The sequence below is a fragment of the Emydura macquarii genome, unplaced genomic scaffold (assembly GCF_026122565.2).
Source record: "Emydura macquarii macquarii isolate MOO-44397 ecotype Brisbane River unplaced genomic scaffold, CSIRO-AGI_Emac_v2 contig_1551, whole genome shotgun sequence".
NCBI classification, from domain to species: domain Eukaryota; kingdom Metazoa; phylum Chordata; order Testudines; family Chelidae; genus Emydura; species Emydura macquarii.
Window position 1 is genome coordinate 25,996,646 of NW_027131688.1, and position 23,148 is coordinate 26,019,793.

Here is a 23,148-nt window from a genome sequence, read left to right on the forward strand (position 1 = left end):
TTCATCCTCCAATCCAAGGCAGATCAATTTTCTCCCATGGGATGGCGTCCAGATTCCTCAAGGACCTAGAGAGATTTTTTCCTCCACTACGAGACCCCGTCCCTCAGTGGGATCTGAACCTCGTCCTCTCAAGACTTACAGCACTGCCATTTGAGCCGTTGGCTTCTTGCTCCCTAACACATCTGTCCTGGAAGGTGGCATTCCTCATGGCGATCACCTCAGCATGGATGGTCTCTAAGTTAAAAGCCCTGAGCTCAGAGCCACCATACACAGTTTTCTTCAAGGACAAGGTGCAGCTTTGTCCTCCCGCAGCTTTTCTACCGAAGCTCGTTTCCCACTTCTATGTTAACCAAGACATATTCCTACCAGTGTTCTATCCGAAGCCCCACAAATCCAATGAGGAGAGGCGTCTCCACTCTCTTGGTGTGAGGAGAGCATTGGCTTTCTACATTGACAAGACCAGACCCTTCCGCCGCTCCCTGTAGCTCTTCGTTGCAATCGCTGACTGAATGAAGGGACATCAAGTGTCGTCCTAATGGATCTCATGCTAGATTACGGCCTTGTAGCAAGGTGCTGTGGCCTTCCTCGGAGCCTGGGCCTGAGGAAGGGTCATGACGTCCCTGCTGGGCGGATCAGGACCCTGCAGGCCAAATACCCTGGGAGCAGGGGGGCGGGGCCAGGACAGGAAGGGGAAGTACAAAAGGCCGGCCTAGCAGCTAAGTCAGGGGGAAGCTGCTGCCGGAGAAGGACGTGCCTTCCCCGAGGCTGCAGTCTGGACCTGACCCAGGCCCTGCGGCTGTGCAGAGCAAACACCCCACTGACCGGAGACACCAAGGCCTGCCCGGGCCACCAGCCTCTAGTGACTGGATAGGGCTGCCGGGCCTTAGTGACTAGGAAGGGCCACCAGGCCCTAGTAGCTGGGAAGGGCCACCAGGGTCTAGTAGCTGGGAAGAGCTACCAGAGACCACTGACTGGGAGAAACCCTCTGAGGCCAGCCCTGACCTAGAGGAGGTGCCCATCGCCGGGGACCCACTGGAGCTGCCTGAGCCCGGTGTGCTGGAGGACCCACCAGGACCCTGTGACCTGGAGGAGCTGCCATCCGCTAACGGCCTCAAAGAGTTCCTGGACCTGCCGCCAGCTGACAGTGAGGGACTTGTGGGACTCCCGCTAGCTGTCTACCCCAGCGACTCAGAGGAAGACCCCTGGCTGCAGGTATCCAGGTGCAGAGTGAGAGGAAGTAACTCAGGGACTGCCGACTATAGTTTGGCTGAGTCTGTGGTCGAACCAGTCAGCGTGTTGCGGCTGGAGCCCCACTGACCTAGTGGCAGAACATCCTTGCCACTGATAGGGCCCTGGGCTGAAACACAGTTGAGTTGGTTGGGCCTGCGTCCTCCTCTCCCCTTCCCTAGCCACTCCGGGAGTGCTTGTCTCCTCTGATCTATCGCCACAGAGGATACTGAGTCTTCGGACCATAGACTCCTTACCAGCCCCGCCCCGCCTGGGGTCCGAGACCTACAAACTACTTACCAGCCCTGCCCGCTTGAGGCCGGGGGCTACAGACTGCATTGTTAGTCCACCCCTCCTGGTGGCCGGGGCTAAAGACTCATATCCCGCTATCTTTTTCCTTTAGAGCAAGGCACTGTGGCCTTCCTCGGAGTCTGGGCCCGAGGAAGGGTTGCGACGTCCCTGCCGTGCCATGTCGCCAGCCTACAGGCCTGTATTCAGACTTGTTACGAGCAAGCGGGAGTCACGCCCCCGGCTTCCCTGTCCTCCCACTCCACAAGGGCGCAAGCATCTTCAGTGGCTTTTCTGACGTGTATACCCATTCAGAACATATGTAGAGCGGCTACGTAGTCCTTGATACATACATTTACATCCAATTATGCCATCAAACAGCAAGCTCGGGATGACGCTGGGTTTGGCAGAGCAGTGCTTCAGTCTTCACAGCCATGAACTCCTGCCCATCTCCAGAGGCACTGCTGGTAAGTGACCTAATTCAGAATGGACATGAGCAAGCACTCAAAGACGAAAGAACGGTTACTTATCTCTCAACTGTTGTTCTTCGAGATGTGTTGCTCATGTCCATTCCACAACCCACCCTCCGTCCCCTCTATCGGAGTTCTGGCAAGAAGGAAGTGAGAGAGAAGGGGGCTGGTAGTGCCCCATATACGAGTGCATATGCGCGCTGCTGCAGAGGACACTAGAGCCAGCCCTACGGATACTACTAGAGGAAAAATTTCCGGCACCAATGCATGCAGCATGCACACACCTAATTCAGAATGGACATGAGCAACACATCTCAAAGAACAACAGTTACGAGGTAAGTAACCGTTCTTTCCTTTGATTCATGTGCAAGCCCACACAGAAACATAAGATCCAGGATTGCAGATGGTTTCTTCAGAGAACTCTAGATTCAGGATTTGTTTCTTTCCTTACTTTCCTTTAACATGATTGCATTATTTTCTTTACTTTAGGATGCTTTGTTTTTCCTGAAGGATTTTTTCACTAGCCTTTCTACAGAAGTGGAACTCTTAATGACTCCGGATCCAGAAGGTACTATCATTGGTCTAGTAAACTGGAAACATACACGCTCCCATTCCCTCCCTTTTTCTCTCTCTCTCTCTCTCTCTCTCTCTCGTGTGTGTGTGTGTGTGAGTGTACACTAATACATGTAATTTATTCTACTTGCAAAAGAACTATATTAGACATTATTTACTAAGCCCAAAGCTTTCAGAAGAGTTCTCTAATTTTGTGTTCTTCTTCGAGTAGATGCAGATGTGTATTCCACTTAGGTGTGTTTATGCCCAGCATTCCAGAGCGGGAGCCTTTTGCCTATAAGTACTTGTAGGGGGATGGTGCTCACGCCTCATGGCTGTGGCTTCCCTAGCTATAAGGCGGTGCTGCCCCAATCCCCCTCAGTTCCTTTTCACGGTATGTGGCTGGAGTCGGAGCTCTGTATGGTTGTAGTCTCATAACCTCGCATTTAGTTAGCCTAGTTTATTGTATGCAGTGAGTTAGTGTTAGTAGTCAGTAGATAGTATTAGTTGTTAGGTAGTGTCCCCGGTGATGCCTTTGCTGGAGTTTAAACGTTGCTCTTAGTGTGGAGGGGTCATCCCCAGCTGTGACCCCCACACTCAGTGCTTGTTTTATCTTGACAAAGCCCACTTTAAAGAGCGTTGTACAATCTGTAGATCATTCAAGAAGCAGAATCAGGTGGTATGGAAACTTCACCTCAAGCAGCATCTGCTTGAACCAGGCATGCGCCCTGATCTGGTACTAAGGCCCTCCTTGGACTGAAGATTGCTCTTGGGCTTGGAGACTGCTGCTGCCTCTCGTTCTGGGGTAGGCACCTCTCTGAAGAGGCGGAGGACCTGTTCTCCGTCATCGGTGCTGAGGAAGATGTCTCATAAGACCAATTGGGACTGGTACAGGTTGCAGGATGAAGCCTCTGCCTCCCCCAGGAAAAGTTCGAATCGGACTGGGACTGGTTCCGGGATGCAGGATGGTGCAGGTACCTTTGACCGTTCTCTGGTACCAAGTGGGAAGGGCAGAAACCCTGTACCGTCAACTCTAGTTCCAGCCTCTGTTGAGTTCAGTACTGATGCGGGAGATGCAAGTACATGCCATGCCATCAGTGTACCAGGCAGCCAGAGATCTTTGCCTTTTGGTCCCGACATCACTGTTGGTCCAGGGCTGTGCTACCTATAGCCTCACCGATGGAACCAGCCTCTGAACCCTTGTGTCTGTTGGCACTACATCCTGATGCTCCCCTCCCTGTGGTGGCGATGAAGCCAGCACTGGAATAGGTATGGGGAACCTCAGCACCAGGACCCTCTTGGGCCCCACTGCCTTTGACGCTGCAGATGCTCCCATGGCAATTTTCACCATCCTCAACGTCAATGCACTCAGGTGTTCCAGTACCACTGTTTGTGCTAGGACTGACACTGCCTGTGACACTCGCATACTCCATACCAATGGTATTGCCTTCATCAGGGCCACCAATTCCTGCCTTGTTCTGGGAGATGGATGAATCAGGCTTCCCATTGGTTTCCTCAGGCATTGCTCCTCCCATGTTCCCAAAATCCCAGGGCTCTTCTGATTCCATGTTGGTATTGTCATCTTCCCTCTCCACATCACCTGACAAACTCCGAGGGCTGCCAATGGACCAATATGGCTCCCAGGCTGGGAAGTAGGTCCCTGGCCCAGCCCCTATTGGCCACCAGTGCCCTACCCATATTAGTGGCCTCCTTGGAATAAGTGAGATGCTCCCTAGCTCGAGGAGATCCCACTCCTTGTCCCATTTAACATTGAAGTCACCTTCCAGGTCAATGGTGGTGACTGTGGATCAGCTGCAAGCCCAGGCATTGTCAGTTTTCCTCACTGCTGAGCCACTGGAGTCCACCTTCTTGGGTAGGTCTTCCCAGGAGAAAGAGCCAGTTATACCTCAGCCAAGACCCTCGTCTTCATCGTTGGATGATGTCGTGCAGCTTGGTTCATCATCCGCCTTCTATTCTGGAAGACTTTAAGGTATACCAGGACATTTTATGCTGTGTAGCTGCATCCCTTGGCATCCAAGTGGAATTTTTCCAGGAGAACACACTCCCACACATTTTATGCTATGTAGCTGCATCCCTTGGCATCCAAGTGGAATTTTTCCAGGAGAACACACTCCCACACATTTTATGCTGTGTAGCTGCATCCCTTGGCATCCAAGTGGAATTTCTCCAGGAGAACACACTCCCAGTTCTCCCAGTTAATGATGTGCTCTTTGAGCTGGCGAGGGCCCTCTGGAGCACACTGGCCTTGATACCACCGGTGGCTTTGTGCATGGAAAAGTGCTACTTTGTTCCCATGCAGGGATTTGAAGGGTTCTATTCCTACCTGGCCCCGAATTCCCTGGTCGTAATGATGGGAAATGACAAGGCCCAGCAGGGTAATTCAAGTCTACCCCCACAGACAGAGACTCAAGCGGTTGGATCTGCTGGGGAGGAAGATCTATACCCCATTGTCCATACAGATGAGTACTGCGAATCAACAAGATTTGCTGTTCAAGTATGATTTCTTGGTCAGCCATGTCTAAGTTGGAGGACCAGTTGTCCGAGGCCTTGTGTGAGGAGTTTTGGGCATTCATTGTGGAAGGCAGTTTGGTCGCCAGAATGTCCCTGCAGTCCACCCTTGACATTGTGGGCACCTTGGTCAGGATAAAGACCTTGGTGGTAACGATGAGGACCCAAGTGATTGGGGCTTCCATTCAGGACATCTTTGAGTACTTGCTATGTCTTCAGATATTGAGCCTTATGTTCAGTTTGCTGAGGGTGCATTTGGCAGCTATATCTGTGTTTCATCCCCCTATTCAGGGAAAGTCCGTTTTTTCCAATGTCATGGTGAGGAGATTTCTGAAAGGGCTTCTCCGTTTACATCCTCTGATCCGAGAGCCGGTTCCCTTGTGGGACCTAAACATGATTCTGGTGCCTCTGATGGGTCTTCCATTTGAGCCCCTTGCATCTTGTCTGCTGCCTTTCCTGTCTTAGAAATCCGCATTCCTGGTAGCCATCACTTCGGCAAGAAGGGTGTGTGAGTTGCAGGGCCTAGTGGCTGGGCCACCTTATACTTAGTTCTCTAAGAACAAAGTAACACTGCGACCACATCCAAAGTTTTTATTCAAGGTGGTCTCAGTTTCATCTGAATCAGGTGCTGTATTTACCTGTGTTTTTCCCCTAAGCCACACTCTTTCCCAGAAGAACAGCACCTCCATGCTCTGGATGTCAGGTGATATCTGTAGCCTTTTATCTAGACAGTACTAACTCATTTCATGTTTCAACTCACCTATTTCTGTCACATGTGGACCACATGAAGGGGCGAGCAGTCTCTGCACAGACTGTCTCTAGATGGATAACATCTTATATCAAGTCTGAGTATGAGATAGCTTTGGCTATGCCTCTTCAGCAGGTACGGGCTCACTCCACGAGAGCGCAAGTGACAGCAGTAACATTCCTCAGTGATATTTTCATGCTGGACATTTGTATGGCAGTCATGTGGTCATCCATATGTAAGTTTAAGGACCATTAAGCTATTACTGCATTTTCCAGAGTGACTCGGGCCTCGGAAGGGCAGTCCTGTGATCCCTATTTCAGCTGACTGTGAGCCCTGCCTCTGGATTGGGGTACTACTTGTGAGTCACCTAAGTGGAATACATAATTGCGTCTACTCGAAGAAGAAGAAGAAATGGTTACTTACCTTAACTGTGTTTCTTCAAGATGTAATGCAGGCATGTATTCCACAACCCACCCTCCTTCCCCTCTGCATCAGAGTCTCCTTCCATGGGCTTTCAGTGTGAAGGAACTGAGGGGGATTGGGGCGGCGCCACCTCATATAGCCAGGTGAGGAACCACAGTCACAAGGCGCAAGTGTCATCCCTTTATGGGTACTGCTAGGCAAAAGTCTCCTGCTCTGACGCTGGGTACACACAGACCTAAGTGGAACACACCCTAAGCGGAATACACATCTGCATCACATCTCAAAGAACCAGAGTTACAGTAAGCAACTGTTTCTTCATCAGTTTTTGGGTACCCACATAGATCTTCAGCATCTCTGCAAACCGATCACTAGATGTCTCAAGTTAGGAACCCAAAAACTGAAGCAATATTAGTGAACACTTCTGAAAATTTGTGAGCATAGATGTGTAAAATGTTGAAGCTGCAGATAAACAAAATAAATTATTTTTCTCTCTCTCACTCTTAAAGGGTATGTATAGTTAATAAGTTAAAGTTAAATGCAGCTCTTGCAGAAGGAATCATATCCGAAATTTATATACAAGTAGTAAAATATTAATATTATGTTCAAATAGTATTTCTGTCCAACTGTCACTGTAAATCTGGCCAAAAATGGGAGAATAAGATTTTTTTAAATTAAGTATTATTTCCCTTTTGACTATATTGTTTTCTCAGTACGTAAACAGCCTTAAACCACTTGCTTTCCTTAGTGCAGGAATGTACAGGCTGTGTAATTCTCTGTAGGATTTCTGTTAAAATTCCATGGATGTTTTTGCAAACCTATGAATGCTTAGAAATCGCAAAGATTGAACTGAAGCTCTGAGAATTTTACTCAGTCTTTCATCAAGAGGAGCAGTGCCTTTTTACCATAAACTTTCACTCCTGACTTTCTTTGTAATGATTTATTTGTTAGCTTTAGCTAACTATAGAAGTATATATAACTTTATATATTTGGAGCATTTTACAAATATTACTATTTTAGTGAAAATCCAGTGTTATACACTGTGCATGTAACTGTAGCAGCATGGATTTGTTTCATTAGGCATAAAAAAACTCAAAACACTTATTTAACAGGCTTTTTTAAATTACTGTGAAAGACTATGAATTATTTGTTTACTGTATGTACATTTTTATTATCTCAGTTAAAAAGTCTCCTGGTGCTGATGTAACCTGTAGTTTGCCCAAGCATGTCAGCAGCTTCAAGGACCCAAGCCCAGTCATTTCTTTCTCAGTCCACAAGCAAACAAGCCAAAATGGTAGTGTTGATTCTATGGATATGGTTAATGGAGAGGACCATCATTTTTCACATGAAGAAACATCATTCAATGATCAACCAATCTTTTTCAGGTAAATTTTGGTCACAAGTTTTCCAGAAGAGTGCACCTATTCTACCATTTTTATTGTTTTTTATAAAATATGGCATTACAATAATTTCTGTGCAGTCTTAATAGGCCTTATCTTTTTCTTCCAGAGTTTAAATATAATACTATGATGTATCATTGAAAAATAACCATTTCTTAAATTTCCTGTTAGCTTTTCAAATTGTTACATGCATATGAAGGAAATGAAATTCTCTAGAGGTTCTGATATAGCACCATAGATGAGCAAGGTGTGCTACCAACAAATAAAATGACTGGTCCCTGCACTGATGAGCTGAGTCTAAATTAAATGTAACACAACCAAGGATGACAGTGAATAAAAGGGGAGTATGGTGTTATGGGAGAGAAGAGGTTTACATTAGTATATTATCATGAGATGAGCTTTAAGTACAGTTCTGCCCTGAAAAGTGACTGTAGAAATTGCACCTTCTTATTCAACAGTTCTGCCTTATGTATTCAGAGTCATATCTACTTATAACAATTAACTTTTCACTTTTGTTAGCACTGTAGAATCACATTGTTGAAGAGTGAGCTAGATTCTTTTCCAGCATGTGCTTCACCAACAGAATTGTTAACTATATTCCAACTGCTGGGCCAAATTCTGCTCTCATTTTTATGTGTGCAAAGCCACTGAAAACAATAGAGTTTCACAGATGTAACTAAAGGGAGAACTGGCCCATGGAAATGATTGTGCTGGTACAGTAATCAGAAGGAATACAACTTGACTTTCTGATCTCAGGGTGACAATAAGTAGATTTGATCTGGAAGTTGTTGAAACAATGAACACGGAACCCAACATTGCTTTTTGCAATAAAACAGCAATCTAAGATGCATGGTGACTATACACAATGGTGACTTATGCCTTAAAAAAACTGAAGGAAATCATATTATAATGTGACATGTACCTATCTGTGGTTCATACTTTGGTTTTCCTTTTGAATGGCTTCAGATATTTCCTATTTCAGTTTCTCTCACTGTAATAAATTGAATTTTTCCTTTGTATATTTCAGAGAATTTCGATTTACATCCGAAGTTCCAATACGCCTCGATTACCATGGCAAGCATGTCTCAATGGATCAGGTTTGTTTACAACACTGAGACTATCAGATAAAACTGATGCATTGTTTTCTTTCCATGAGCGGACCTATCCTTTGTCCTAACTAAAAAGTCTTGAAAATTTTCAAGTATTACTTATTTGAACTTTCAGTGAAACTAAATGATGTGGAACTCTTACTTGAGAATAACTGGGTAGATCCTTGGTTCTGGACCTCTGGTTCACCATTACTCAGCACAGGACATCGTAGGGTTGGGAAAAGGGACTGAATTTAAGCCACCTTTATGCACCTTCTCCCCTGAATCCTAGGTTCATTTGGTTTTGAATGCCAAGCACTTTCACCCAGCGGGAATAGCCCTCAAGGAACCATGCCACCACCTGAGGATGCTTGAAGTGCCCCTGAGTGTACCCCTTAATTGATACACCTCCCTACTGCTGGAGAGACCTGTGCCACCCAAAGATTTCCCTTACACCAGTTCACTAAACTAGTATTGCAACTTCTTTATCCAAAGCACTTTGTGTCAGTTTTCATCTGGCATAGTTCAAAATGCTGTAATAAAATAAATAGAGGTTTTGGAGGGGCAGGGGAGGTTTAAGTTTTATACAATTTAAAATATATTCAATAAAATTTGAGTTTGATCCTAAGTTCTTAGGTATTTATTTCCCAACTTCAGATTACATATTGTAGACAGCCTTTTAGATTAACCGAGTATTTAATTTGCAGGGTACGTTAGCTGGGATTTTGATTGGTCTTGCACAATTAAACTGCTCAGAGTTAAAGTTGAAGAGACTTTGCTATCGACATGGGTGAGTTTACAAAATTTGAATGTCATTTTTTTTCCCCTGGAAATCGGATATGGATGTTGCAAGTAATTGGGTATAGCAGGCAAAAAAGCAAATTCTCATATTAAGCATATTTAAAATTCAAAGCACATTGTAATGATTTTTATAAGAAGAAACTGCATTTTTAATGCACTTAATCTGTTTATTTATAGACATTTGTGCTGTGAATGTGCTAATATGGCTCCAATTCAGGAAAGCATCCCAATTCAGGACAACGCTTAAGCATGTACTGAACTTAATCATAAAGTCTTAAAATTAAATACATACTTAAGTCCTTTCCTGATACAGAGTCTATAGGAATAACATGAAACTATGGTTCTCCTCAATAATTTTTCCCACAATCTTTCTTCCACTATCAAACATACTCCAGAATTGAATTGTACATTTTTTTATTGCTGGGAAGAGGACACGGATGAAATACCTGGGTGCACCAGGAGTAGTTAGTTGAGTATGGTATTAGAACCTTGACTTTTCTCCTTATTTTAATATTTAAATGTCTTTTCTTGTTCTCATTCAGCAGAAAACACATCCCTCAAGCCATGTAATCATTGCTTTTCATAAGTACTAGTAACTCTGTCTGTTATAGTTTGTTAGGTGTGGATAAGCTATTCTCTTATGCCATCACTGAATGGCTTAATGACATAAAGAAAAACCAGCTACCAGGAATTCTGGGAGGAGTAGGGCCTATGCATTCATTGGTGCAATTAGGTGAGTTCAGTTCTGTTGCTGTTCAAATACATATCACACTGGCAAAATAACCTGAATATAGCTTTTAACAGCTTTCCAAGGTACAGAGGTTTATATAACAAGTTGCTTTGTGTTTTGCATTCTGGCTGTAATTTCAGTTCAAGGTCTGAAGGACTTAGTGTGGTTACCAATAGAACAGTACCGAAAGGATGGTCGTATTGTAAGAGGCTTTCAAAGAGGAGCATCTTCCTTTGGTACTTCCACTGCAATGGCAGCTTTAGAGCTAACAAACAGAATGGTTCAAACCATACAGGTACATTTTATATTATGTCTGAGGTTAGACAAGAGAACAAGATTTTTTAGTAATAAATATTATGGTAGCCTCGAAAGGCCTCACTTGGGATCAGGGTCTCACTGTGATGGATGATGTACAAACCTGGAAAACAGATGGTTTCTACCCAGAGGATTTATTTGATTTCATGTGAAACACTTGCAGTATGGAAACACTGACATCAAATAAATCAAGGTAGATAAAAATCATGCTTTAAAAAATAAAAATAATTTAAAACAATTTCTATTATGATTTTTTATGTATATGTTGCTTTTTTTTTTTTTTTTTTTTTTACCATCTTCCCATTTTATAGTGTCCTAGTTAGTAGAATTACATATTTTAGGTTTCACATGGGAATTTTTTTCTACTAAGAAGTTTTAGTCTTAAATTGCTCATGCATGCTGAGAAAGACAAGCCCTACTGTGAAATCAGCACAAAATTGGTAAGCAAACAGCCTGTGCTGTATTTGCAACCAGTACCCGTTTCTGATCTATCAAACATCCAAGAGTCAGAAAAGCCAAAATCCTTGGACAGAGCTATATTCCTTCATTAGGATTTGTAATTTTGAAATCACTGGGATTTGTGTTCCTGAGTCACTTACGTGCTTTTGCAAATCCCAGTCCAGGCACCTAAATATGGGTTTAGAAGCCTAGCTTTAGGCTCCTACTTCTGAAAACTTTGGCCTGTATATATAAAATGTTCATGCTAATTTTGCTAATGTTTTCAAACTTTGAATAACTTTCTGCTGTTATATATATGTATGTAACAAATATATATATATATATATAACAAAAATAATTTTGTTTAGAAATTAAAACAGTTCTATGCACTAAAAGTAAAGAGTTTATTAAAATTATAGTTTTAGCACTTGAAGCTGCAAATACTTACTACACACTTTTTTAACTTTATGCATATGAGTTGTCCCATTAAAATCAATGGCACTATTCATATGAGTAAAGTTACATACTTGCTTGTGTGTTGTAGAAAGAGAGCCTTAATTTTCAACTACAGCAGCTTTGTAAAATTCAAATAAGATATAAATCTTACCAGTAGCAACAATTAAAAAGCAGCATTTATCATTTAGTTCATTATAAGCTAATTTAAAGTTGCAATGGCACAAATTTTCAAGTTAATATTACAAAGCCCCAACCTGACTTAAATGAGTGATTTAAAAAAAAAGTTATTTAAATTATGATTTAAGTCAGTAATTTAAATCACCTTGATTTAAAATCACTCCACCGTGAAACAAAATTAAAATGGGCCTTTCTTATTATGGTATCTGTGTATACTGAGAGAGGAAGAGACAGAACATAAGTTCTGTTATTTCTGTTGATTTATGTGATGGTTCAGTGTGTAAAAGTGATGAGATTGTTTTACTAATATATAAAGTAATGTAGAGTGTAATATAAACATTCTGAGGCCATGTTTGCCAGCCCTTTTTAACTCACATTTGGCCAGTATTGTGGTGACAACTGAAGGAGGGAGGAATACATGTGAAATGCATACTTATATATTTAAAAAAAAAAAAACAAACCTCAAGAATTAATATGCTGGATTATATAAAATTCTACCCACCTTGTAATTTTTGTAAATTGGGTTGGTTTAGGTATATGATCACATGCTATATTAAGAATGTATTAATTTATTTTTCATTTGAACTGATCCCTAGGCAGCTGCAGAAACAGCTTATGACATGGTCTCCCCGGGTCCTAGTTGTATTGAGACAAAAAAGGTCAAACGATTCTCTCAGCATCGCTTAACTCATCAGCCAGTAGACCTACGGGAAGGTGTGGCCAAAGCATACAGTGTGGTAAAAGAGGTATGCAAAAATGCTGCTGTTTATGACCAAACTGCAATTAAACCTTTTTAAAGCAAAATATATAAGATGGTATTAAAAAGTTCTTATTTTGAAATTCAGCTGAAGAGAAAGGTCAGATACTCTGAAATATACAATCTAATTCAGTAGACCAAACCCTATGGAAGCTTCGCAGATAGGGAAAATATGAGAAGCAAAATAAGGCCAAAGCACCTTGCAAACAAAATTAATTATAACCTGGGTCAGTAGAAAATCTGTGTTTTACAGATTTGCATTCCTAGAATCATAGAAATGTAGCACTGGAAGGGATCTCAGCAGGTCATCTTCTACTTTCCCCTGAGATGACGCAGGATTAAGTACACCTAGATCAGTGTTTCTCAACCTTTTAAGTAGCAAGTATCCCCTAACTTCTGAACATTTTAATGAGTATCCCAACACTCAATTTTCCACTCTGAGAAATACAATCTTTTCCCCCTTTACCACTGGACGACTGTATTTCTTGTAAAGCAGGACAGTTCAGAATTCTCCAATGCTGTGTGGTCGTGGCAGATCACAAAACCCCTCCTGTTTCTCCGCTCCTTCCTCCTCCCCTTCCTCCATATAGGAGCAAAGGTCAATGCCAGCCAATCACTATGGCCTGATGGCAGGTTCACGTGGTGTTCTCCTCACACAGGCGGGAACTTGTGAGGTCTGAGCATGCACTAGTGGCCCACCAGAGTGGATAGCAACACTCCCCATTGCCATACTTAGGGGGTGCGGGCCTGGGAAAAATCACACTATGTGGGCCCCTCTGAAGATTTTTATACTGGTAAAATCTGGGGCTGTCATAGTTGTCAAATTCACAGCTCAGCTAGAGCCGTGAAATTGACAAGTAAGCCTGCGGATAGAGCCCGGCTCCAGGACTGGGCAAGCCGCTGGGCTCTCCATCTGGCTTTCTGAGCACCGGGCTTTGAGCTGGGGGCGGAGCTGCCACCTGGGCAAATTGCAGGTGGCTGCTGTCTGGCTGCCAGTCCGGGAGGTGGGCGACTGCCACCTGCTCTGAGCTGGGGTGGAGGAGGCTTCCACGCAGGCTGGGACCCGGGGATGTGGGCAAGCGGCAGGTAGCTGCTGCCCATCTTCAAGCTAGTGTGCGGGAGGCTGTCTCTTGGCTCAGAGCTGGGGCCCGGGTGGCAGCCACCCAGTGGCGAGCCCAGCTCGCAGGGTGCAGGAGGCTGCCGCCGGGCTCCCATCTGGGAGCTGGGATTGGATGAGATGCGGGTAGCTGCCACCCGGCTTCCTGAAAAGCCAGCAGCTGCTGCCTCGCATCCCAAGACGCCAGCAGCTGCTGCCCAGCTTCCTAGGACTGGGGTGGCTGCCATCTCCCTCCCAGCCAGGAGGTGGGACCGGGCGGGAAGCCGGCGGCTGCCGCTCATCTCCCCCACAAGCCAGCGTCTTCTGCCTGCCTCCCAGGTGGGAGCTGGGACCGGGAGGGAAGCGGATGGCTCCCACTTGGCTTCTCCAGAAGTTGGCAGCTGCCTCCCACCTCCGTTCATTTGTTTTTTTGCCACATACCCCCTGCCTGTGTCTTGCATACCCCCAGGGGTACGCATACCACAGGTTGAGAAACTATGACCTCGATCACCTCTGTAAGGTATTTGTCTAACCTATTCTTAGAAATCTCCAATGATGAGGATTCCACGGCCTCATTAGGTAACTAGATAGTTCCCATGCTTAACTATCATTATAATTATAGAAACCTTTTCCTAATATCCATCCTAAATTTCCCTTGGTACTATTCTGCTGAATTGTCTTAGTGAATATCAACAACCTAAGAAGGATGTAAGAGTTATTCTTATTTTGTGGCATCTAAAATTATCAGACCATTGACCATAGTTCAAACTAAATTTCAAGCATTTATGATTTAGGCAGCAGCCTGTGCGTGAAATAAATGAAATTTGTCTTTCCGTACCATGGCAGTATGTTAAAAGGTTAAATGATTAGCTGTGTTGTAGCTAGTTTTATTGTGCTTCAGTTGTTTGTTTCATCTGTAAAAATGTCCATCTATTTTTTTATTCTGGTCATTATTTGGGATGATTTTTGGGTGATAACTGTAAATGGATAACTGTGATAACTATAAATGGAGGGCAGGTAAGTCTGATTGAGGAATTTTCAGTGAATTTCATCGTTTTGGAATAGCCCACACTTGCTACCTCTGCTGCCCAAGAAGTTTCCCCAAGCAATTATATTAAATCAGTCATCCTATGTTTATCAGATTTTAATAAGAAAAATATCAAAACAACCACATTAAATTTGTCTAGTACACTCACAGTACAGTGTTGATGTAATACATATGAATAGTTTACTGCTGAGCAAGGGCTTGTCTACGCAGTGGGTAATGCGCTCCATACGGATTTGAGTTTTAAAGCACACTAATGTGTTGCACATTAATTGGTCCATGTAGACTCTGCTGGTGCAGTTTAACGTAGCGCTGTTTGAAACAGTACTACAATAAAGAGCACTAGGGAACTGCTAGTGCACAACAGCAGGGTCTACACGGACCATTTATACACAGAATGTTAGTTTGTGTTAGAAAACACACTACCATAGAGTGCATTATCCCATCGTGTAGACAAGCCCTAACTGAAGTTGACCATAAAATTAAAAGAGGATGGATTTTCTTCTTAGGTAATTGTAATTTTTTTTAAATTTCCCAAGGGGATTACAGACACTGCCCAGACCATCTATGAAACTGCTGCTCGAGAGCATGAGAACAGAGGTGTAACTGGAGCAGTAGGAGGAGTCCTTCGCCAAATTCCACCAGCTGTGGTGAAACCTTTCATTGTTGCAACAGAAGCAACCTCAAATGTTTTAGGTGGAATGAGAAACCAAATCCGGCCGGATGTGCGTCAAGAGGAGTCTCAGAAATGGCGCTTTGGGGAAGATTGATATTTTAAATATGGTTCTGCACGAGGATAATGATGCTGGAAATACAGAACATTATGTCCCAATGGCAGCTTTAGATGGAACTCATTTAATTTTATTATGTTCATCTCAGGAACGAGCTGGTTTTCAAACAATTTAATATCAAAACATCCAACCAAAAAGTTCAGAAGTGAAAAGCAAATTGGTACTTGCTTGTGGACATGCATGTTACCAATACATGTGGTGGCTAATGTCAAATATAGTGAAGCATTTGCTGCTAAGTCAGAAACATGCTTGCTGTATTTCAATTACCATATTTTTCTTGGTTCGTTTGATTTGCCATTAGAAGCAGCAACCCCTTTGTGACACTGTGTATGTTAAAAGGTTTTCCAAGCATGCTCAAAGAACTGTCTTCAGTAAAGGACTCCATAGATGCTTTTCAGTAACTGTAGGGTAAAAATTTCATTTTGGACATCCAACATGGAAGCCATATGATAAGAAGTCAGACAAAATTTTATAATTTTATGGGTCATGAGCATTGTTTTTAGTGTGGCACTTACAACAAGGATAGTCTCTTGGTAATTGTTCAGAAATTACACTCAATGTCCATATACTTGTGAACAATAATTGTTCCTCCTAAACATCAAATTCCTATTTCTATGGGTTTTTGAAGAACCTGAATGTTGCAGACATGTTCTGTTGTGTTGCACTTTAAAGAATATGGCCTGTATATTGTGCTTTTTTATAGCGTGAATAAACAGTAATGTGCATTATCCTTTGTGATTTAGAAACTTATGCAAATTATTGAAAGGGACAGCACTTGATGAAAATCTTAAAGGAAGAAAAACACAATGCAGTGTGTCTTACTTTTGTTTAAACTACCCATTAAATGAAAAATACTAGTTTCTTTGTCTGCTGATCTACTGACACCTATCATAAAATGACTATAAATACCAAGCAGTTACAGTACTGATATAGGTAAGAGGTTTCTGTTTAGATGAGGTACCCTAACCAGAGTACAAAAATATTATTTCATAATTTAGTTTAAAATGCTATGCAGAATATATTTTAATAATCCTCCCTTTATATTAAGTTTATTTTGTTACAAACTCTTGTTTTTGTCATTCTCACTACATGGCATGTTTCAAACTCCTATAATACAATATCCATTATTTGAATGTCATGAGGGGATATTAAATACATTAGGGGAATTAATATTCCATTTTTATGAGTGTTTTTTATCAAAATTGGTATTGACACTGTGTCCACCTTCATTTGGGACCCTGATATTGCTTTTCACATGAAAGCAGGGCCTAAGCAGAGTTTATTAATGATGTATGGAGCAGCAGAAAAGCAGGCAGCTGCCATGTGCTGTCATCTATAGAGTAAACCCCATCCCCATACTTTCCTAGCTTCTCTACCCGTCCTGGACTTCAACAGCTTGAAAGTGTGGGATGACCAGTAAGTGCATCAGTTTGAAGTGTTGTTGTTCTTGCTCTAAGCAGAGGCAGTGGAGGCATACCATGTCCAATTCTCTGCTAAAGAGGGGGACAGCTGAGCTCCTTTGACCCTGGCTGAAACTCTAGTGCTAGCAAGAAATGGGACACCCTGTCTCTTATTCCCTAGCACCTCACCTGCTCCAGCATACTACATGGCTATTAGGAGCAGGTATTGTCGGGGTATAGAGGAAGAACCAATGCCTACTTGCACCAGCAGCTTGGTACCTATTTGTAGGTACTAATGACTCCAGTTGGATTCATAACTAAATGATTTTTAAGTATCCTTTAGGGAAGGCTATTGCAATTCAGCTTCTGCTTTATTATTATTATCTGAAGCAATATGTTATTTACAAAAAAGTTCTTGCATGTAAAAATGGCACATTTTACTGCTGGGTTTGTTAGATACACTAAAATCCTCTTAATTGGGGTACCCCTGTCACTGGCTGGTTGTATCAGTTAAGCATCTTATCACAGCTGAGAGGAGATGCCATTTAGCCACCCTAAAAAAAGCTGAAGATTTAATGACATGAACTATTGTACTGAAATAGAATATTTACTGCACTTCGTTTTTCTTTGGGTTTTGTGTTTGGGTTTATTTTTTCTTTGTCTAATTATTTGGTAATATCTTTATTAAAAGATCAGAGGTGAGCATTTCATACCTGGGTGAATGCATCATAATCACTTGGCACCATTTGAATGCATCCCTGTAAATGGAATTATGTTTATAAGTAGTATATTGCAGCTGCAGTCATTAACATTTGCTACTATTAGGCTAGTAACCCAATATATCACCCATGCTGGTAAAGATATGTCCCAGTTAATAGTATATGTAACAGACAGCATAGATCTGTCTATCATATGCATAAACTATTTTTTACAGTTGAATTTAAAGAAATGTCTATTTAGTTTTTCTTCATTTACAGATTCCCCATAATCAAATTGTACAGGTAGATGCCCTTAGAATATATTGTTTTCTACACAGTCATATTGTCAAGGTAAAATATTATATTTTTATAAGCTCTCTTTTTCACTACGTCTCTTAATAGCGCAGATTTTCAAACTTCACTTTTCACTATTTATGCTGTCTGTTTACTGTTTGTACTTCATTCAGCCTGCTCAGTAAAATTGGTCTGTTTATGGTTAGTTTCTTGGTTCTGATAGACTAGAACAATTCTGTTTAGTTGCAAACACTGCACAGGAAGGTTTAAATTTAAATAAAAAAATAAAAAATCCAACCTTTAAACTAAGACACTGTTTTAAAATGTGCTGCAGATGCAGATTCTTAATAAAAAAATTGTGTAGAGTATAGAAAAAGGGTTTCACTAAATGTGCTGTTCATTACTATACATGTGGGGGCACTTTACAAAATACACAGAATAAGGTTTAACTAAAACTTTGATTATAGTGGGTCATATATCTATCTATATAATTCCAAATCCAGTGCTGTATATCTCTATTAGCATGATGATGTTTGTGATAAGGTTATTGTACTTGAGCTCTTCACTGTAATAAACTCTTATAATTATTAACACTTTTCATAACTCCTAACGAGCTTAAACAGATCTGAATACACTGTAAACATGCAGATGTAAAATAACATACACAATTCTGATTTGCTTTCTTTCCTACACACATTCACAAAGGTGATTATTGACTGATGCTGCCTTTAATACCGCTTAGTCTGATGCTATCCAGGGAGACAGGCTCAAAACTACCATCTTGATTTTCTTAAGCATCTTGGCACTTAAAATATGACGATGGCCAGTGCCCTGGAAGTAGCTGGTGTAGAGCGATCTCTTCCATCATTCTTAAAAATCTCTTCATGAATATCTTTTCTGTGACTAAGAGGAGCCTATAGCTGGCTCCATTCAGAGGCAGCTTCTGTTTCTTTTCAGTTATTAGTTGACAGTTAAGCTGCAGAACAGAACACAATTTTAATAACAAAGTATACCCAGTACTTACTTGCTTATAGATTAGGGACATGTAGTCAGTTCCCCAATAACAACATACTTGGTGGATGTGCGTGTTTAATTTTTTTCATCACTAAAAAGATCAGTTACAGTTACTTGGTTTTTTTGCGTCTATTATTTTCTACCGTACAATTTATCAGTATTTAATGTCGCTATTGAGATGGGTTTTCTTGATCAAGCAAAATGCTATTTAATGGCAGGATGACACCAAGAAGCTAAATTCTTTTTTTACTGGAGTTGATCCAGACACCTGAAAATATGATACCTGAATTTTAAGTACATTCAAATGTTTTTGGGGTGGTTTTTTTGTTTTTTTGTTTGTAAAATAACAGTAAAATCCAGCAGTTAATTTATTCCTTTATTTATATTCCTAAACATCCTAGATGCCACAGCAATACAAGCTTTTTCAACATGGGTATATGTTAAATCATTTTGCACCCATCTTTTCATTTAGTCCCAGCCATTTCCAGCCTTCACAGTGTATGCTTTTTCCAACTATTTTAACTTGCTAATAATTTTGTTTACAAATAAAAAATTCAATTCATATTAATCATATATTTATACTGGATTTCCTTTTAAAAAACCATGAATACAGCTAGACAGAAAAGGAACTGTGTGTATATGTATATGTATATTTTTTACATATTTGCAGTTAAAGTAGTTTTGTGGCATTGTTTGTATATAATTTGCTAATGTAAAGATTGTATAATCTTATGAAATTAGAAACTACTCTTGAAATGAATTAAAATATTTAATCTTCCTTTATTTTGTTTAAAGTAGTTGTGCCCTCAATCTGTTTGAGAACTATTTTTAGATCATAACTTATCTGCATCAATCTTGATGTATATTTTTAGTATATTAAAATGGTAAAGGCCTCATACAAATAGGCTGTTCTATTAAATATATTTAATGGAAAAACTATGGATTGGTATCAATACATAATAAACATCTTACTCTGTCTCAAGTCACTTTTCTAATCCTAATGTATAAATTTAACATAGAAAATGATCTCTCTTTTAAAAAAAAAAAAGCAGAAATTACTGTGAGAAAATGTAAAAGCAATTAGCCTTTCACCTGACTTAGATATGCAGCACTAGGTTTAAAAAACAACAACAAAACCAGCCTATGTTAAAAGAACCTTAAGGTTGCAAAATCAAGCACTCAAAAATTAGAAAATGCCAGAATTAAGGTTACCTGTGCTGCTTAATTCAGCCCTGTTGTGCGCATGCATTATAAAACAGTCTTACGTTAACATATCCTGTTTTTTCCATAGAACCCTTGCCTCATTTGGTGAATGGGAAGTTGCTCCATACATTTTACCATCCACACTCAATGTTTGGCCCCAGGTCTTTCTTATTGCACATTATCCAAACCCTTCACTGAATATAAAATTATTAATTTCCTCATTACTATGTTCATAGTGCTTTCACCGTAATGTCTAAGTGCTTCATAAACATTGATTAATTAATCTTCTCAACAGCACTGTGAGAATAGGTGGTGGTATTATCCTCACTGTCTAGCTGGGGAACTGAGGCACTGATTACTTTACATTTTTATAGCACTTCATATGTTCAAAGCACAGCTCACTTGCAGTCATGAGTGCTCAGCACTTCTGCAAATCTGGCCTCTGGCGTCTCTTGCAGTTAGTGGCCACCTCTGAAAAGTTTGGTTCAAATGACTTGCCAAGCTTCACACAGGAGCTCTGTGGCAGAATCCAATTATCCAAGCTGGCATTCCACATTCTTATCCAGGAGACAATCCTTTCTCTTCCTGCACTCTCGTGTCCACACACCTTCCAACTAGCGCAACAAATGGGGTAGGATCCTACAGATGACAGCGTCCTTCACTGCATGCCCTGATTCATCCCCAGAGCATGTCTGTCCAGGAAGGGTCCTATGGAAAAATAGCATGAGATCATGTCACTAAAGACTGTATCACAATGCAAATGCACAAGGGTTGAATTAAAGTTGCACAGGAAATTAAACAGATAAGACTTTTTTTAATGTGAGTAAAACATATTTTTCTTTCACTCTCAGAAATAACTGAACTGTTTTGCTGAAATATTTTTTCAACTCATTTCAACTCAAAGGATTAGTTTGACAAAGGTGGAAGTGACTGATGACAGGGTCTTGCACTTGGAAAGTGGTAAGTATATAGTGCAAGAATAATAGTGATATTATCTTATTTGTAAATGCTATGGAGTGAACTGTGTTTGCCAGAGAGCCCATGGTGTCAGGCTTTCCAAAGACCTGATCATTGTGGAACCTGGAGGATATCAGGATGTCAAGCCCCTTTTCACATCTGAGTGTAACAGGCAAACTATAGGGCTGTCTTAAATACAAGCAACTACTTGAGGCCCAAAAGGATGACCCAGAAAATTAACATGCTATTTCCTAACCCCCATTGCAAGTTGAGCAAAGTAAAAAGATAAGGCTATACAGAGAAGAGGATGTCTCCTGGTCAGGAAATCTAGGTATTCTAAAATAGTGACATGGAGTTGGCTGTACCTTTTAATGAAAGGTTTTGTGCATTGAAATAAAGAGAAATGAGTTTAAACATGTTTGTTTACATTCATGTGCGTTGGAAGTGACCCCTATTTCAGACCATATCATAGACTTGTTGATTGGGTAATTTTAGTGTATTTGATGCATTCTTATCAGACTCCAACGTGAGAAAAATCACTCTTTAAACACATTGCATCAAAAGATGACTGTCAGTAATGTCCAGCTCCCCAAGCCACAAAATCTGAGGCTCAGAGAAAGAAGTGTCTAGCCAGGATCTTGCAGAGCAACCCATGTTCGCCCAGGTTCTCGCAAAGGAGCATTCTGTGGGCTGCAAATGCCCATCCTGGTTCTCGTGGAGCAGCCCTCAATTGGCTGCAGATGATCTTGACGTTTTGGTGGGAAATCTTGCAGGGCCTCGCTTACTTTTCTATTTCTTGTTCACATATCTCAGTGAGCAGCCCATGGTGTGGCACTTGTCCCCGCACCTCATCATAAAGTGTAGCATCCTGTTCATCAGGGGACTTCCTGAGTCATTACCATAGCACTCTACTTCCCTCTGAGTAATAACAGTAATAACTCAGCCTCCCGCTATGAATAAGCACTTTCTCCTCACTGCCACTCAATAACTCGCCACACTGTGGAAGACTTACCAACTGAGATAATGGACATCAGCAGCACATGAGAGCTCCATGCTCAGGGGCAGCAGCATTTTGCACAGGGAGCAGGACACAAAGGGAATTGGACTCTGATCCTTGAGTCCCTCATCACTTTCCCCTGCAGCTTGATAAGGGCATGAAACTCTTCTGGAGCCAAGTGTGATGCTGCCATCTGCCGCTGCCGGAACAAAACACCCAGGTGAGGGAAGGAAACAGGAGATGGGCAGGGAGTTGGACTATGGCCCAGATTCACCTGGGTTCCAGGAGTGATGTCTGGGCTGTGGGACTTCCAGTGGTGGGCCGGTTGTTGTGAGGTGAGGTGTCTGTTCCCCACCTCCTGTGCCTGTTCATTCCCCAGCTCCTGCTTCCTCTTCCTCTGCTCTTATTTAATCCCCTCATCCTGGCTGCTACCCCCTCCTCCTTTGCTCCTCTCCACCTCCCAACCCTTTTCCCTGGCTCTGGCTCCCTCTCTCTCTGTGCTTATCCCCACCTCCTCCTATCCTCCTACCCCTCTGCTGCTGAAACTGCTTCTACAACCACCTCCAGAATTAAGGAAGCACAATGGCCTCCTTCACAGCCCTTCTGCACAGCTGTATGTAGCAGGCAATGGGCATGGCTGAGAATCTAGCACACAATGTCCAGCTGGATGGAGGATTACTGTGTTAAATACAAGTTCTCTAACAATGTTGTGGTCTGGACAGGACAATGGCTCCCGTGAAGAGAACTGCAGAGTTGTTATAGAATCATAGAATCATAGAATATTAGAGTTGGAAGGGACCTCAGGAGGTCATCTAGTCCAACCCCCTGCTCAAAGCAGGACTAACCTCAGCTATATCATCCCAACCAGGGCTTTGTCAAGCCTCAGCTTAAAAACCTGTAAGGATGGAGATTCCACCACCTCCCTAGGTAACCCATTCCAATGCTTCACCACCCTCCTAGTAAAAACTTTTTCCTAATGTCCAACCTAGACCTCCCCCTGCAACTTGAGACCGTTGCTCCTTGTTCTGTCATCTGCCACCACCGAGAACAGCCTAGCCCCATCCTCCCTAGAACCCCCTTTCAGGTAGTTAAAAGCCGCTATCAAATCCCCCCTCACTCTTCTCTTTTGCAGACTAAACAAGCCCAGTTCCCTCAGCCTCTCCTCATAAGTCCTGTGCTCCAGCCCCCTAATCATTTTGGTTGCCCTCCGCTGCACTCTCTCCAAATTGTCCACATCTTTTTTGTAGTGGGGGGCCC

At 42.0% G+C, this 23,148-nt stretch overlaps 1 protein-coding gene across 5 annotated transcripts in view; it reads left to right on the forward strand.

The window, feature by feature from the left end:
* ATG2B (autophagy related 2B) overlaps window positions 1-19,512 on the forward strand; it is an 87,606-nt gene extending 68,094 nt beyond the window's left edge. For 4 of the 5 annotated variants that reach the window (XM_067555093.1, XM_067555094.1, XM_067555092.1 and 1 more), the window contains exons 35-42: window positions 2,475-2,553; window positions 7,415-7,619; window positions 8,662-8,731; window positions 9,430-9,512; window positions 10,135-10,256; window positions 10,394-10,548; window positions 12,236-12,385; window positions 15,077-19,512. In XM_067555093.1, coding sequence (XP_067411194.1) covers window positions 2,475-2,553; window positions 7,415-7,619; window positions 8,662-8,731; window positions 9,430-9,512; window positions 10,135-10,256; window positions 10,394-10,548; window positions 12,236-12,385; window positions 15,077-15,307 — 1,095 coding nt within the window. In that variant the 3' untranslated portion in view covers window positions 15,308-19,512. Of the gene's footprint in view, window positions 1-2,474; window positions 2,554-7,414; window positions 7,620-8,661; window positions 8,732-9,429; window positions 9,513-10,134; window positions 10,257-10,393; window positions 10,549-12,235; window positions 12,386-15,076 lie in introns of those variants that run through there. The other variant, XM_067555097.1, reaches the window with a different exon arrangement.
* Window positions 19,513-23,148: the final 3,636 nt, after the last annotated feature.